The sequence below is a fragment of the Danio aesculapii genome, chromosome 3 (genome assembly GCF_903798145.1).
Source record: "Danio aesculapii chromosome 3, fDanAes4.1, whole genome shotgun sequence".
NCBI classification, from domain to species: Eukaryota; Metazoa; Chordata; class Actinopteri; order Cypriniformes; family Danionidae; genus Danio; species Danio aesculapii.
Window position 1 is genome coordinate 54,577,919 of NC_079437.1, and position 16,011 is coordinate 54,593,929.

Here is a 16,011-nt window from a genome sequence, read left to right on the forward strand (position 1 = left end):
TAGATAGATAGATAGATAGATAGATAGATAGATAGATAGATAGATAGATAGATAGATAGATATAATGACATTTTCTTTCTTTTTCTTTTCAGACTCTACACCAAAATGCTATGATGCTTCTAACGCAAAACTGAACTCAACTGCATGGTTTTCCAACAACATCGGTACATTCATAACTTTCTTGAGTCTGGACGACCTCTACACTTTTGGCTCAGATAGCGCGGTATGACCTACATCCACTTGTCTGCACAGATGTTAATACCTGTTTTATGTTACACAGTTTGTGTGGCATTTATATTGAGGAAAAGCAAATGAATCCATATTGCTAATCCCTGTCCAACTGTGTTGTTTACAGATTCAGATATTTACTGTGAACCCAGACAACATCAATCTGTTCAGGCAAAACAAACTTCCAAACAATCTGACCAACCACTACACACAACTCCTCTTTCAACAGAACCCCAGCTTTAATGTTTTGGAGTAAGTCAGAAACCAGTAGTGTTTGATATTCAATCAAACAAATCAATCAACCTTTATTTATATAGCACCTTACTACAACCAAGGTTGTCCAAAGTGCTTTACACCAGTAAAAACGAATTATACAACACAACTAGAATGCTAAAACAATACAGGAAATGTCAATAAAATAGTCAAACATTGAAACAAAGAAAAGTGTCAGTGCTACCCTGCATTAAAATTAACATTTTGAACAAGTGTGTCTTAAGCCTGGCTTTAAACATTTATTACATGTATTAATCAGCGTTTTGACCACGTTTTCTGTTTTCTAGACTACCTACATTTCTGCAGTGCAGTGCCCCAGCATCCACCTTCACAAAACTGGACGAGACTCAGACTAACGCTGTTCTTGGAAGCTTCAAAACATCTTGCTCTGGTGTAGATCCCACAGTAAGTATTTGATTAAAGCTGAAGTCATTTCGTGATGTGACCATGTAGAGTCTGACTGGTGTTCCTTACACTCGTTTTCAGATATCTACTGCACTTGCGGGAAACATCAAAACCATCAGTGCTAATGTCATTAGCAACATGGGAAATGAGATTGTTGGCCTTACAACGGTACAACTGAGCGCAGCACCTCCAGAAGTCCTCATCAGTAGTCTTTCATCTTTGACCACTGTGTCCGGGTGGAGCTTTGGGCAAGCCAAGACTATCATAAAAGTGCTTCTTAGTGGTTCATATCAGGTAAAATTAAGTCAACTTAAAAAAAAACAAATAATAATAATAATTACTAAATAATATATACAGTTGAAGTCAGAATTATTAGCCCATCCCCCACCCCCTTTCATTTTTTCCCTTTTTTAAATATTTCCCAAATTATGTTTAACAGAGCAAGGAAATTTTCACAGTATGTCTGATAATATTTTTTCTTCTGGAGAAAGTCTTATTTGTTTTATTTAAACTAGAAAAAAAGCAGTTATTAATTTTTATAATCGTTTTAAGGTCAAAATTATTAGCCCTTTAAGCTATAAATTTTTTTCGATAGTCTACAGAACAAACCATCATTATACAATAACTTGCCTAATTACCCTAACCTGCCTAGTTAACCTTATTAACCTAGTTAAGCCTTTAAATGTCACATTAAGCTGTATAGAAGTGTCTTGAAAAGTATCTAGTCAAATATTATTTACTGTCATCATGGCAAAGATAAAATAAATCAGTTATTAGAAATGAGATATTAAAACTATTATGTTTAGAAATGTGTGGAAAAATAATCTTCTCTCCATTAAACAGAAATTGGGGGAAAAAATGAACAATAATTCATGGGGGAGGGGGCTAATAATTCTGAATATATATATATAGTTGAGGTTAAAATTTTTAGCCCTCGTGAATTATTAGCCCCCTGTATATTTGTTCCCTAATTTCTGTTTAATGGAAAGAAGATTTTTTTCAACACATTTCTAATAACTGATTTCTTTTATCTTTGCCATGATGACAGTACATATTATTTTAATAAATATTTTGCAAGATACTAGTATTCAGCTTAAATGTGATTCAAAGACTTAACTAGAATAATTATGCAATTTATTGTAATACAGGAAAATCATTGTATAACAGCAATTTGTTCTGTAGGCATCGAAAAAAAAATTGCTTAAGGAGGCTTATAATATTGACGTTAAAAATATTTAAAAAGAATTAAAACTGCTTTCATTTTATCCAAAATAAAACAAATAAGACTTTCTTCAGAAGAACAAATATTATCAGAAATACTGTGAAAAACTCTTTGCTGTTAAATATCAATTAGCAAACGTTTAAAAAAATCACAGGAGGTTAATAATTTTGACTTTAACTCTCTCTCTCTCTCTCTCTCTCTCTCTCTCTCTCTCTCTCTCTCTCTCTCTCTCTCTCTCTATATATATATATATATATATATATATATATATATATATATATATATATATATATATATATATATATACTTGAACAGAATTTGTAGAATTACTATATAAAAAACTATGACAAAATAAGTTATTATGGGATTATTTACTCTTTAGATTTAAAAAAAATCTGACATTTACTCACCCTCACATTGCTCCAAACCAATAGGTTCATCTTCAGAACAAAATATTTTTTTTTAATCTGAGAGATTTCTTTCCCTCCATCAATAACCACTGATTTAGCATCGTTCTGATTATTCAAAGTTCATACAAATATATTATTATCTACATGAATCAAATGCTGTATTGCAAGTCTTCATCACTTTACACAATTAACAGATTTAATCTGGGCTTCTACTCCACATAAATGCCAATCACCAAACATTATCAAACGTAGCTGGTCCCGCATCAACAACCACAGATAAACCAATCAATTAATCCAAGCCTATGAACAGTCCATTTCACCTTACTTCCCTTATCTTTGTTTTGAAGAATCCCCTCATCCCCCATCTCTCTCTTTTTCTTCTTTACCAGGAGGAGCTCTTAAGAACTACCTGATCTCGTACCCCCTTACATGCTCATTGAGCAGACGGGAGCCCTGGGCTCAATTATCTCTGAGCTCAGGGTTTTCTCCAGGGACAGCATGCCTAACTTGCTATTAGTATCGAGCAACTTAAAAAGCCGCTTTTTCCACTGTCGTGCCGTACCGTTCTAAGAACAGTTAATCAAGGTTATGGTTGTTTCTCCTATGAGCTTTGAATGGTACGGCACAATTACAAACCATTCTCGCCCAGAATGGGGTATATGCACACAGACTTTTAATTTCAGTTATCCAGCTCCAGGGCTTCCGGTTAATTGTCATCCCATACAAAATTGCCATGTTTAAGATCTGATTTCTTTAAAAAACAGCAATCTTCACTGCCTGGCTGAGATACGAAAAAAGACCAAACAAGAAGAACTGCATTAAATTATATTGTTTCGCGCCATGTCTTTAAAATATGGAAATGAATTTTATCCTACCATTTTCAATGGAATTTCTGCACTAGCCTGCTGCTAATGATGGAGTCGGCGCCAAACGCTCTTTTGTTTGTTACGCTTTAACAACCAAATGGATGCTTAAGTCTATTTAACTGATTATATTGTAATTACATTACAACATCGATGCTGTAAAAGGAACATTATGAAATTGAAAATAGTCACATAAAGCTCTCACCTGAAGTTCATTATTGGCTGAAAAACACTAGCTGTACATATAGCCCATTCTCCTGAACTCTGCCGATAGATTCTGTGTTGACGTCACGGCTCTATTGTCAAGCTACCACAGCTGGCTCAACAGAAGTGCGCTAGTAATCAGACAAGTAAATACATACATATGAAAAAACTTTTAAAAAATGATACAGGTCTAATCGATACAGTTTGAAAAGTTTTTTAAAACCAGAGTGCAGTCTCTGGCAGAGAAGGAAATCACTGGCCCACCACAGTCCACAGCATTTTTATTTATTAAAGTTACTATTACATTCCATTAAATTTTATATATTTACAACCATATATAATATAGTTACTAACCCGTCATCTAAAATCTTAAAATAATAAAATAACCTATTGTTTTTATCCGTGGCTAGAGCTTTATTAATTTGATTGACATCTTGAGACCGTTACTTCGCCTGATTGAGCGTAAGTTTATTGCATGCTGTATTTGGGTAAAGTCTAGGTAGGATACAGCTGCGGACACACACATCAATATACACTGTAAAAAAATGATTCCATATTTTTATGTTTTTTCCAGAAACTGGGGTGCCGGGAAAAAGTTAAATAACAGCCGTTAAATTACAGAAATTTCTTAAAATTTCTGGTAAATTTTTGTAATTTAACATCTGTTATTTTACTTTTTTTCCATAAAATAATGGGGTTTTTTTACAGTGTAACATAATTTTTTGTAACACTGTATAACAATTATTTATATTTTTACAGTACTGTGATGGTTAGATTTAGGGTTGGGGTGGGGATAGATGGTAAAAAATACAATCTATTGGGTAATTTAATAATTAGCATAAATATACTCTGTACAATTACTGTTTTTACATTACTGTGACAGTTGGGTTTAGGGTTGGGGTAGGGGTAGAAATTTAATAAATAATAGAATAAATTCTTGTTAACTTCTGACCACAACAGTGTCTGATCTAGTAACAGCCCTATATTTGGTAGCACAAAAAACTTGCTCTGGTCCGGGTGAGAACTTTACCAATGACTAGGCCCACATGGAATCTGTGCATGCTAAAATCGGCAGATTTTAAGCCCATCATTGAATCAATGTATTTACTTGTGTAAACGTGTGTAAATTTATATTTATTCAGTTTTTAAACTAATTTCACTAATATTATTTTGATATATCAGTAATATTAAAATGTTCATATGATTTATTTACGATACAATTTGTAAAGTCATATTTTCTGTCTTTTAGTTTAGATATTACATGAGAGACTTGCTTTGTTTACCAAATAAGTGGCTCTAACTGGATTTGCATTGTAAACATTAAATAAAAGTTTAAAATGTATTATTCTTTTAGTTTTCAGTGAAAAAACACCTAAAATAATTCCACATAATTCTGCAGATTTTTTACGAAATTCTCAGCAGAAATAGCAAAAAATGTCTGCAGATTCTGTCTGGCCCTACCAAGTGTGAACTTTTGAAATGCTATAAAGATTGTTGATGTTTAAATGTGAATTTTTTTTTGAACCACCATGGGTAAACAGACTTTTAAAGAAGAGATAGAAATTGTATTAATTTCGCTTATAATATTTTGTTTGGTTGGTTCTACTTGGCTCGTGGTGTGCATGCAGCATTCTGAAATGTTGAGATGTTTTCAATTAAAAAATGCAAGCATCACTCCCTATTTTTAACAAACTTGTTCACATAAGACGTGCTATGTGATCGGCATCTTAGATGTTGTTTTTAGACATCATAATAATAATAGTCAATTGACATCAAATCCATTTGGTTTGTTTTTAGATGTTGTTTTAATGCAAAGTTGGCACTCCGGTATTTTTCCTTTGGGTTTGAAAGTACATGAGGTTGAGCTAACCCTTATGTTCAATATAAGCACTATTTTTCAAAAAGACCTCTTCAGGGAGAGCTGCTTTGGATGAAAACATCTGCTTAAGGGCTGAATGTGAATGTAGAGATAGAAATCTAGCCAAATGAGTGACTTTTATGTGACTTTCTGCAGCTCAATAATCCCAACAATTTGGTGAATCTTGGACCTCTGATAACAGGAATCCCTTCAACGGTGCTGACAAGCATTGACCCAGTCCAAATTGTCACGATGACTCAAAACGTACAATTTGTAAATAACATGCTGGCGGCCCCAGAGATTGTCCAAAAGACTTTTGTAAACCAGGTATGTGAACAGCCTTCATGCATATTTAAATATATTTCAACTGTAAGCATCTACACAAAAAAGTGCACTCGAAAGTAGGTGAAAAAGTTATAAAGCTTTTATTGACGTAAGGTTTTCAGGCTTGGGTTGAAGGACTCTGCAAACTGAAGATTTTAGCAATTTATTTTTAGCAAACTGAAGTCTAAAATACACAATTACATTCAGGATGTTTCTGGATGCTGCTTTTCATTTTGTCCTAAAGGATATTTACTGGGAGACCTGTCCGTGTTGGGGTCTGGTGTGAAGATGTCTGAGTGTATTCAAATAAGTTTTATGATTGGAAGACAGATCATTATGAGGGGATGACGTTCAGCAGGTCCACCATCATTTCAAGAATGGTGTAACGCAATTGGGGAAGGTGGCAGCATATGAAAAAATGACATATACAGTTGAAGTCAGAATTATTAGCCCCCCTGTTTATTTTTTTCCCCAATTTCTATTTAATGGAGAGAAGATTTTTTTCAACACATTTCTAAACATAATAGTTTTAATAACTCATTTCTAATAACTGATTTATTTTATCTTGCCATGATGACAGTAAATAATATTTGACTAGATATTTTTCAAGACACTTCTATACAGCTTAATGTGACATTTAAAGGCTTAACTAGGTTAATTAGGTTAACTAGGCAGGTCAGGGTAATTAGGCAAGTTATTGTATAATGATGGTTTGTTCTGTAGACTATCAGGGAAAAAATAGCTTTAAGGGGGCTAATAATTAAAAAATTCAAAACTGCTTTTATTCTAGCCGAAATAAAACAAATAAGGCTTTGTCCAGAAGAAAAAATATTATCAGACATACTGTGAAAATTTCCTTGCTTTGTTAAACATCAATTGGGAAATATTTAACAAAGTAAAAAAATTCAAAGAGGGGCTAATAATTCTGACTTCAGCTGTAGATTACTTGATAAATTGGATGTTTATGAGCTGGACGCTGACAAAGGAAGTGCGGTCAAGCAACCAATGGTCAACACAGGGGCAAATAGATGTATACAAGAAATCCAGAGTCATAGTCATAAAACAGGCAAATAGTCAAAAGGCAGGCAACAGACAGGAATAAACAAACAAAACAAAGCAAGGATCAAAAACACGGCAAGGAAAACGCGTCTTAATGTTCACAAAACGGTTCAACAAGACTCAGCAACTTCTTGACTTTACAGTCCATGTAAACAGTTCATGAGCAGCTTCAGCTGTGAGTGTTTGCAATCAGACATGATCTAGGGCTGGTGTGTGAATGGTGCATGACTGGAACTTGTAGTTGTGTAAAGGGGCAGTTAAAAGGATAAAAATGTTTAAACTGATGGTACTGTTAAATTCTTGAAGAAAGTAAAAAATGAATCATGAAAAAGCCTTTATTGATATGGCTATTGCTTTTTAAAAGCTTTTTAAACTTTATCATTTACTTTTCATAGGATCTTTATTTATTCTTTATCTAAAGAGCACCCATGCAATAATCAACCTTTAAGCACTTTTTGTTTGATTCTGACCTCATTTAAATATTTTGTTTTATTTATTCTGTTATTTTTTTAGATAATAAAAGTTAATTCAGAACCAAGTGTGCTAATGCAAAACATTCCCAGTGAATTGGCCATTCAAATCCCAAGAAACCTTCTGGACATTCCCTCTACTGTAAACACGGCCGTCATTCAACAGTTTAACAATAAAAAGTGGAAACCTGAACAGGTACTGTTATTTGCAAAAGCAATTTGTAGCTTTTCCATGCATAATAATTGCCTGTGCTAATTGTTTTTTATGATACTTTACAGGCAGTTCTGTTCTTTGATTCTGTTGCAAATGCCTTCGATCAAGCTGATGAGTGAGTATTGTTGAAAACGCTTATGTTAAAATGAAGAATGTGCAGATATATTGGATATTTATTGGCTGTAATATATCAGTAATATATAACATTATATCAGTAATAACATGAAAAGAGCAGACATCTATGGTTTATTAATTACATGAGCTCCACATCTTTTGAATAATCCAAAAGATTTTCTTATTAAAAATAAATATAATCTGTATAAAAGGTCAAACTTGTTGGCTGTTGGTGGGGACAGCAGCTGGTGTTGTTCACCATGCTCAACTATTGGTTAGTTTGGTCCAAAACAGGGTTTCCCAAACTTTTCAGTCCGCAACCCTCTAAAATAACAATGCCAGTGATTCCCGATCCCCAACATCTTCGGAGGTGGTCATAAATATACAAACATTCCACACACACACCAGTAGGCCTATTTAAACACAAGCAGTCTAACAACCGTATCATTTTTATATTCATTTATTAATGTGTTTAATTTAATATTAACCTCATCTAATGAGACTGGTGGGCAGAGTGTTTTCAACACAGGTTTATTCTTAGTTTAATTGTGGATAACACCATTTAGAGATCATTCTCAATGTTCAGTTTTGGCATGTGTTTATTTGTAATGTATTTGATTGCCATAAATGTGTCAGAAAGTTTAACCTGGTGCTATAAAATCAATCTGCTGTAGCTGACGCTATTGCTGTGTTGTTAATCTAACATAAACACACCAATCCTATGAAGCTAAATTGAAAGGCTGATGGCTTTTTATTTGCAAGTTGTTGTTTTTATGTAACCATTAACCAAAAATTTTTATCTTCTGTGGATTATAGCTAAAATATGGTGATTATAATAGTTTCATAAAACAGTGGTGGAAAGAGTACTGAAAAATCATACTCAAGTAAAAGTACCATTACGTGCCTAAAAATGTAGTTCAAGTAGAGTAAAGGTATCTGTTGTAAATATAACTCAAATTATAAGTAAAAAGTAGCCATTTCAAAAGTACTCATGAGTAGTGAGTATTACACTGTAAAAAAAACTGATGCATTTACATATAATTTGTGCATGTGTGTCTAAACCTAACATTCTGTAATGCATTTAGTTATTGCCCAGCACATGTCATAAGTTGTTAACATTAGGTTAGATTAAGGTCGTGACATCAGGTGACCAAATTTCAACATTTTGCCAGCGTCTAAGGACAATGTTATTTTGATGTCCAATACATCGTCAAATGACGTTGATATTTGGTTGATGTTAGGTTGTTAGAAAGTGACCAAAATCCAACATCGAGCCAACATCTTAAACCAACGTCATATTGACGTCAAATACTGACATTTATTTATCAGGTGTGGCAACCAAAATCCAACATCTGATAGACGTCATAGTGGTAATGTCCACATAACGTCAAGCTGTAACATCATTAGACATTGATATTTGGTTAGTTTTAAGTTGGACGTTGGACATTGACGTTGGCCTGACGTTGGATTCTGACATCAACCCGATTTTCATTTCCAAATAAAATGCAACGTCCCCATGACGTTGGGGTAAAACATCAAACTGACGCCATAATGACGTCTTGTGCCTACTAGGTGCCATCATATAGTAAACATCTGGAATGATCCCATCTTCCCATGATCTGCCATCTTCTCATCAATGACATGCACCTAAACAGTCTCTCGGTCATTGCGTGTAAAGATTTTGGACATCTTCTTAGACACTTTTAATGCTTCCAAACAGTTTGCTGCATTAAAAAATCGCCCATGTCTTGAGGTAGTTCATTATGATGCGATTTACCTTTTATGTGCGATTTGATTAGTACAAAATAGTATATATTAATATTACATATTTTCAATCAAACACACCTGAATCAACTCATCAGAACATTAGATGAGATTCCAAAAACTTTAGTTAATGGATCAGATATGGGAGACATCCAAAATATGTACTGTTGGTGTGCCTTCAGGAACAGAGTTGGGAAACACTGCTGTATAGTACTTGACCAACATTGATATCAGAGATTCAGCTGAAGGTTTTTTGTTAAAATTAGCAATTTCTGTGAAATAAATGTGTGATTTTTCTGCAGTCTGTCAGTGCCAGTTTTGCAAGGATTTACATGCTCCCGAGTGCAGACCTTCACCAAAACTAAAATCCGAGGCCTAATCAAAGCCTGCCGCCGGAGGCCAAATAGACAACCAGTGGTACTTAGTGAGACTCAGGTAAGAGTTGACAAACACGAAAGAAAATAAAGTGTAATACTGTGAAGCTCTGTTAAAAGCGCATTAAAAATAACCCAACATGCCATGCTTCTACTTGTTTTTCTAGCTGACTTGCATGTACAACCTGATCAGAAGGGACTCACCTCTGGATTTCTCCAACTATCATCCAAATATGTTGCTGTACTACAAGTAAGGGCTAACTATAATTTAACCATGGCCAGATTCAGTGTTTTCTGCCATCTAATGTTAAAAGATTTATTTGCGAAAGTTCAAATACTTCTGTCCTCCTCCTCAGTTATGACACCATCAACAAAACCATCTGCAGGGACTATTTCACTGCAGTCGGAGCCGCAGATCTCTCAACCTTTTCAAGCACACTGAGAGGAAGAAGGGACATTTTGTGGAGCAATGCTGTAGATTGCTTGGTAAGCATCAATCCATTATAGAGATCATTAAAGCCTCAGACACACCAAACTAATATCATTGGAATCACTTTCAAAAAATGTATTTTTCAGCTAATAAATAATAAAACACAGACAGCCATTCATAATCCAATAAAATATAAAAAGCTTGTGCAATTTAAAGCTAGGGGCTGCATGGTAGCCCCAAAAACATGCGCTATAGGTAAATTGGCTATGCTAAATTGTTCGTAGTGTATGAGTGTGTATGGATGTTTCCCAGCAATGGGTTGCACCTAGAAGGGCATCCGTTGTGTAAAACATATGCTTGATAAATTGGCAGTCCACCCTGCCCCAATAATACTAACACATTTTATTAAACTTTTTTCTTAAATTCAAAACATTACAATGTGTACAAGCAAAATAAGAATGCAACCAAATCCAAAATTACAAACATACATAATACAATCGCAGTAATAAATCACACCGTAATAATCAATAAAACCAATCTTTTTTTTAATTGCATAATAAAAGAGACTGATAAATCACAAATTAAATGCTTTGAAAAATAAAGTTTTATACTAAAATGAAGTGTCTTAAGCAGTTTCTAAAAACAATCCAAGTAAACAGCAGTCTGAATAAATGCAGGTAAAGCATTTCTCAATTTAGGCACATTATAAGAAAAAGCCCTCGCTGCCATTGTTTCTAAATAGCCTTTTAATTAATAATTTCATCATGTGCAACAAGTTTCAGATAATAAAACATGTAGATAGAAAAATATGTCAGAAATTGCAGACTTTCCTGAATAGAATAATTATTTGGAATAAGGAATTGCTTTGCAACTGCTTAAAAAGTTGCTCTTTGTATGTGTGTAGTGCGAATGAAAACTGGAAGTACTACATTAACTATGTTGACAGTGTAAACTGCCACTGTCAGACATATATCACTTTACTGCCATTCACAAATCCTCTCCTGTGGGATGCACACTTTAGGAAGCAATGAGTCTTATTCTATATGAGTATTCTGACATTTTCAGACAGCTATTTCTGATATATAAATGGGCCGTATGTGATTCTGAATGCAGCTTGGTGTGCCATGGCTCTTTGATATTACTTAATATTTATTAAAGTAATTACATATACTTTTTTTAAATTAAGGCCATTAACGGAACAAGCATCCAGAAACAGGATCTGACAGTGCTGGGCAACTTGGCATGTGTTGTGAGCAGTGACTACATTACAAACTCAGATCCAGAAATCCTGGAGAATTTGAAGAACTGCAACGAACTCTCAGTTGCACAAATAGCAGCCATGGAAGCTGTTGTCATGAAGGGAACTACCAAATATGGGCAAGTTATCTTGATATTGCAGACTTTTGAGTTGACTTAGTGTCCAGAAAATCTTATTTTCAGTCCTCTGGTTCTGATTGTTTAGTAATAAAAAAAATTATAATTTGTACTTTTTTAGACCAACAAGCAAGTGGAATCAGAAAACGCTTAACGATTTGGGAATTTTGCCATTGCACTTCTCACAAAACTTTTGGGGAACATTCCAGCAGGTAAATTCATGTGAACATTTATTATGTTTGTTTGTTTGTTTGTTTGTTTTGAGCATGTTTTGTGATTAAAACATACTTCAAATCTTCAAGTTTAATTCCATGTCATTTGTTGTTTCATTGTAATTATTCAGGACTGCCAATGCTCAGACATCTCGGCTCTGTTTAACACTTTTAAAATACAATTTTAGAATGAATATGCTCCTCGTCCATACTGCCATATTACTGTGTTTCAGAAAAAAGGATCTCCCTTTACACAGCCTATAACGTGATTTGTGACCATTCCATTTCTAAATGCGTATTTTGAAGTATCGCATGAGAAACGAGTGATGGAAACAACTAATTTTAATAAAAAAATTATAATTAAATTTAATAAAAAAACAAAAAAAGTTCACTTGAGGTGGTTTTGGACTGAATTATGCTTGTTTACTGTTGGTTTCTAGGTTACCAATACTACAGTCAACCACTCTAACAACTTCATTGAAATGCACCTAATTCACATTTGTTTGTTTGTTTGTTTGTTTGTTTTTTGCCAACTTTAAAACGTTTCGCTTTGGATTAGGAGGAAACCCCAGCTAATGTCTTTAACTTTTTACTTTTTTTTAACAGACTGATACAAGCACCTTCTTGAAAAGCTTCCTGAAATTTCTGCGTGGGCAAAACACACCAAAACTACTCATGAAAAGGCTGTTTAAAGCAATCATTATACCTGTAAAAAGAGCCAAGAGAGCAGGTATGCCATCTTGATTTTTTTATTTTCATTCTTTTACAGCAATATCACACTCCCATTCATGATGTTGCACTAAATCCAATGACTTTTTTTAACAATGACTTAAAGGGATAGTTCACCCAAATATAAAAATTGATATACAGTTTCTAATTTGCAGTTAAGTGGAAAAAATAAATAAATTGAAATGCAAATCAAAGTATAAATAGCAGACGTAAACAAACAGATTTTCCCTACCAGCAAATATTAATCCAACACCAATTATAAAACCAGACACTAACCCGCTATAACGTTGTCACCAATGACTAAATCTCCAAAAGACCGATGAAAACATCAGTGAATTGTAGCTCTGACGTGGACATGAGGGTTATAAATTACTGAAAAACAGCTGCGGGTGAAGTATATTGACTGCAAGTGCTCAGTTTGTGATCATATCTCTGTTTTGTCCTGTTGATATGTAATTCAAATATTCTTAGCTTGAAACAGATGGAAATATGGCTAGATTGTGCTGCTTTTACAGCCCTCACACAGCTTGATCCACGTTGGCATATCTTCCCTTGTTTTTAGGCTTTGGAAAGGGAAAAAAATTCCACCACCCCATCCACACTTTTAGAATGCCGGGTATCAGATTTGTACAATCCATATGCACAATGCTTTGACTTGTTTCCCTTGCTCGAAAGCTTGACAGACCTCCTGTGCATAGCTACGGTTGCTAAGCCACGACTGGTGTGTGTAGCGGTTTTCGGGTGTGGCGTAGCGAAGGGTCAATTGTGTGTTTCTTTCGTCTGTTGAACACAAGAACAGGGGTCACCAACCCTGTTCCTGGAGAGCTACTTTCCTACAGATTTTGGTTGCAACCCTGACCAATCACAGCGGTCTTTAATTATCAAGCTTCAGCTGCTATTACTTGGTTCCGGTGTGTTTAATCAGGGTTGCGGCTGAATTCTGCAGGAAGGTAGCTCTCCAGAAACAGGGTGACCCCTGCAATAGAAAATATTTTGAAGAATGTTGGTTGTTGGTACCCTTTGGAATGTGTATGATGTCAAGGTGCACTATCAACCAGCATTCTTCAAAATATATCCTATCGTGTTCAACAAATGAACAAATGAACTCAAATAGGTTTTGAACAAGCTGAAGGGTGAGTAAATGACGACAGCGATTTCATTTTGGGATGAACTCGCCATTTTAGATTACAAAAGTAAAATTTCTCAAGTAATTATCAAGCTTATTTTTCTGTTTTCTTCAAACGTTTGAGAAATATTATGTAGCTAAGTAACAAATAGCCAAAAATGGTAAAACTATCTCTGTGATACAAACCAGTATTTGTGACTATTATAGTAAAATAAAATGACTTTATAAATGAAAAGCTCTTTTTCTATAGCTAAAATAACTCTATTTCCAATCAGCCTAAACGTCTTACAAATATTCACTTTTAGGTTAAAAACAAGGTGGATATAGTAGCATTTATCCAAAGGTTTCGTAAGTAATCACCTCACCTTGTGTTTTCAAGCGGGTGGCTGTACAGCAGGCAACATCACTAGTGTGTCTATCAGCGATGACGCCTTCCCCTTCGGCTATGATGAGACTCAGTTCGGCAACTGTCTGAGTGCTGATGTGGTGAGGGATAATCTCGGCAGCCTGTGTGAAAAAATTGACGATAGCGGCTTTCAGAGAGTAATTTTGGACAGACTCAAAGAGGTAAAACGGACTGTATTAAAATCTGACTGTTATACCGTGGCATAAACAGAACTTGTTTTAATGCAGAAGTACTTCTCTTGTCCATCAGATTTATCCGAACGGCCTTTCAGACGATCAGGTGCAGGTGCTGAAGTCCGTGTCCAGGAACGCGTCGCTGGATGAAGTGAGTAAATGGAACATCACTAAAGTCGACACACTGGCTGCGCTCATGAACGCCAACGATGGCGATTGGTCTTCTGAACAGGTGTGGATTTTTATCGTACTTACTTTACAGATGTCATGTATATGTGGTTTTGGGCTAATGTTTTGATTTGTCTTTTAGAGCAAGCAGATCATTAGCCATTACCTAAGCGCTGGCAATAATCTGACTGCCACTGAGCTCAATCTGATTAAAGGACCAAATCTCTGTTCGATGGATACTAGCACAATATCAACAATACTGCCTGAAAGTATACGGTAAAGTCTTAAAGCTGACATTGTACTCTGTATGGTCTTATTACAGGTGTTGTGTGACATACTATTGATCAAAAGATTAAATTTTTTAGATTATTTCATGCTCGCTCCTAGAGCTGGGCGATTTGGCCTAAAATCAAAATCTCGATTAATTGAACATTTTAACTCAATTGCGACTAATGAACGATTATTTTATTTATTTATTTCAGTTTTTTCCATCATAGTTCACTGAAAAGTATCATATGCCGTCTAAAGGCATCTCTGGCACAGCTTCAAATCATTGTTAATGTAGTGCAAAGTAAGGCTCAAGAAGGAGTTCATTGTCCTACTTGATCAGAGATGAGACATGGCTGCAAAGTGGCCGCAGAAGTAGAAATCGGCCACAGCCTTTAACAGAGCAGGGTCACGTGACACGTAGGGAAAGTAATTGAAAAAATCGTCCTGGAAAAATTTGATCGATTATAGGTTCTGAATGTCGATTTCGATTACTTTTTTTTAAATGATCAAAAATGGTAATATGTGATGCTGGACCACAGAACTAGTGTTATGTTCCACCAGTACATATTTGGCAATAGTCACAAAAATTACAAAAATATTAACAAAATGTATTGACTTTTTCTTTTTTTTTTTTTGACACAAATGATAAACAAATTTAATAAAGATTATTTTAACATGAAGACTTTATTTGTAAATTATTACTTTAAATATATCATTTTTTACAAATTACTAGTGTAAATTTAACAAAAACAATCTATTTTATTTTATTACAAATGAAATAACAGCTAAATAACAACTAAATTACATTTTATTAAATAAGCAAATTTTCTGAGGATTTAGATTTGTTTGAACCCCCAGATTTCAGTTTTTAAAATATTGTCTCATCCTAACAAAGAATGCAAAGAATGGACAGCTTATTCAGTTTTCAAATGATGTATAAATTATCTATAAATCATTTTAGCAATTTAAGTAATATTATACTTATGACTGTTTTTTTTGGTCCAGGGTAACATATTGTGTAATGTCATTACAATTTTCGGCTGGGTCAGTTGGCATGCTGTGTGGAGTTTGCATGTTCTCCCCATGTTCGCGTGGATTTCCTGTGGATTCGCTTTGAGACTGTGTTGGTTATCATGTGTACGATCACCCCAGTTTGATCCACCCTGGCTGGTCCCTGAATTGTACGATCACACCGGTGTGATCAGAACATCAGAGCGCATACGACCACCCCAGTTTGATCCACCTTGGCTAGTCCTTGAAGTGTACTATCACACCGGTGTGATCAGAACATGAGAGCACATACGATCACCCCAGTTTGATCCACCTTGGCTGGTCCTTGAA

General features: G+C 34.7%; 1 protein-coding gene across 1 annotated transcript in view; it reads left to right on the top strand.

Moving 5' to 3' along the window:
- Positions 1–16,011, top strand: part of mslna (mesothelin a) — a 49,434-nt gene that overhangs the window by 26,787 nt on the left and 6,636 nt on the right. Inside the window, exons 36-51 of the mRNA XM_056454243.1 lie at positions 93–223; positions 356–480; positions 789–906; positions 988–1,200; positions 5,620–5,790; positions 7,360–7,512; positions 7,596–7,645; positions 9,711–9,843; positions 9,950–10,032; positions 10,139–10,268; positions 11,399–11,589; positions 11,708–11,798; positions 12,405–12,528; positions 14,033–14,220; positions 14,309–14,464; positions 14,543–14,676. Of these exons, the coding sequence (XP_056310218.1) occupies positions 93–223; positions 356–480; positions 789–906; positions 988–1,200; positions 5,620–5,790; positions 7,360–7,512; positions 7,596–7,645; positions 9,711–9,843; positions 9,950–10,032; positions 10,139–10,268; positions 11,399–11,589; positions 11,708–11,798; positions 12,405–12,528; positions 14,033–14,220; positions 14,309–14,464; positions 14,543–14,676 (2,191 nt within the window). The remainder of the gene's footprint in view (positions 1–92; positions 224–355; positions 481–788; positions 907–987; positions 1,201–5,619; positions 5,791–7,359; positions 7,513–7,595; positions 7,646–9,710; positions 9,844–9,949; positions 10,033–10,138; positions 10,269–11,398; positions 11,590–11,707; positions 11,799–12,404; positions 12,529–14,032; positions 14,221–14,308; positions 14,465–14,542; positions 14,677–16,011) is intronic.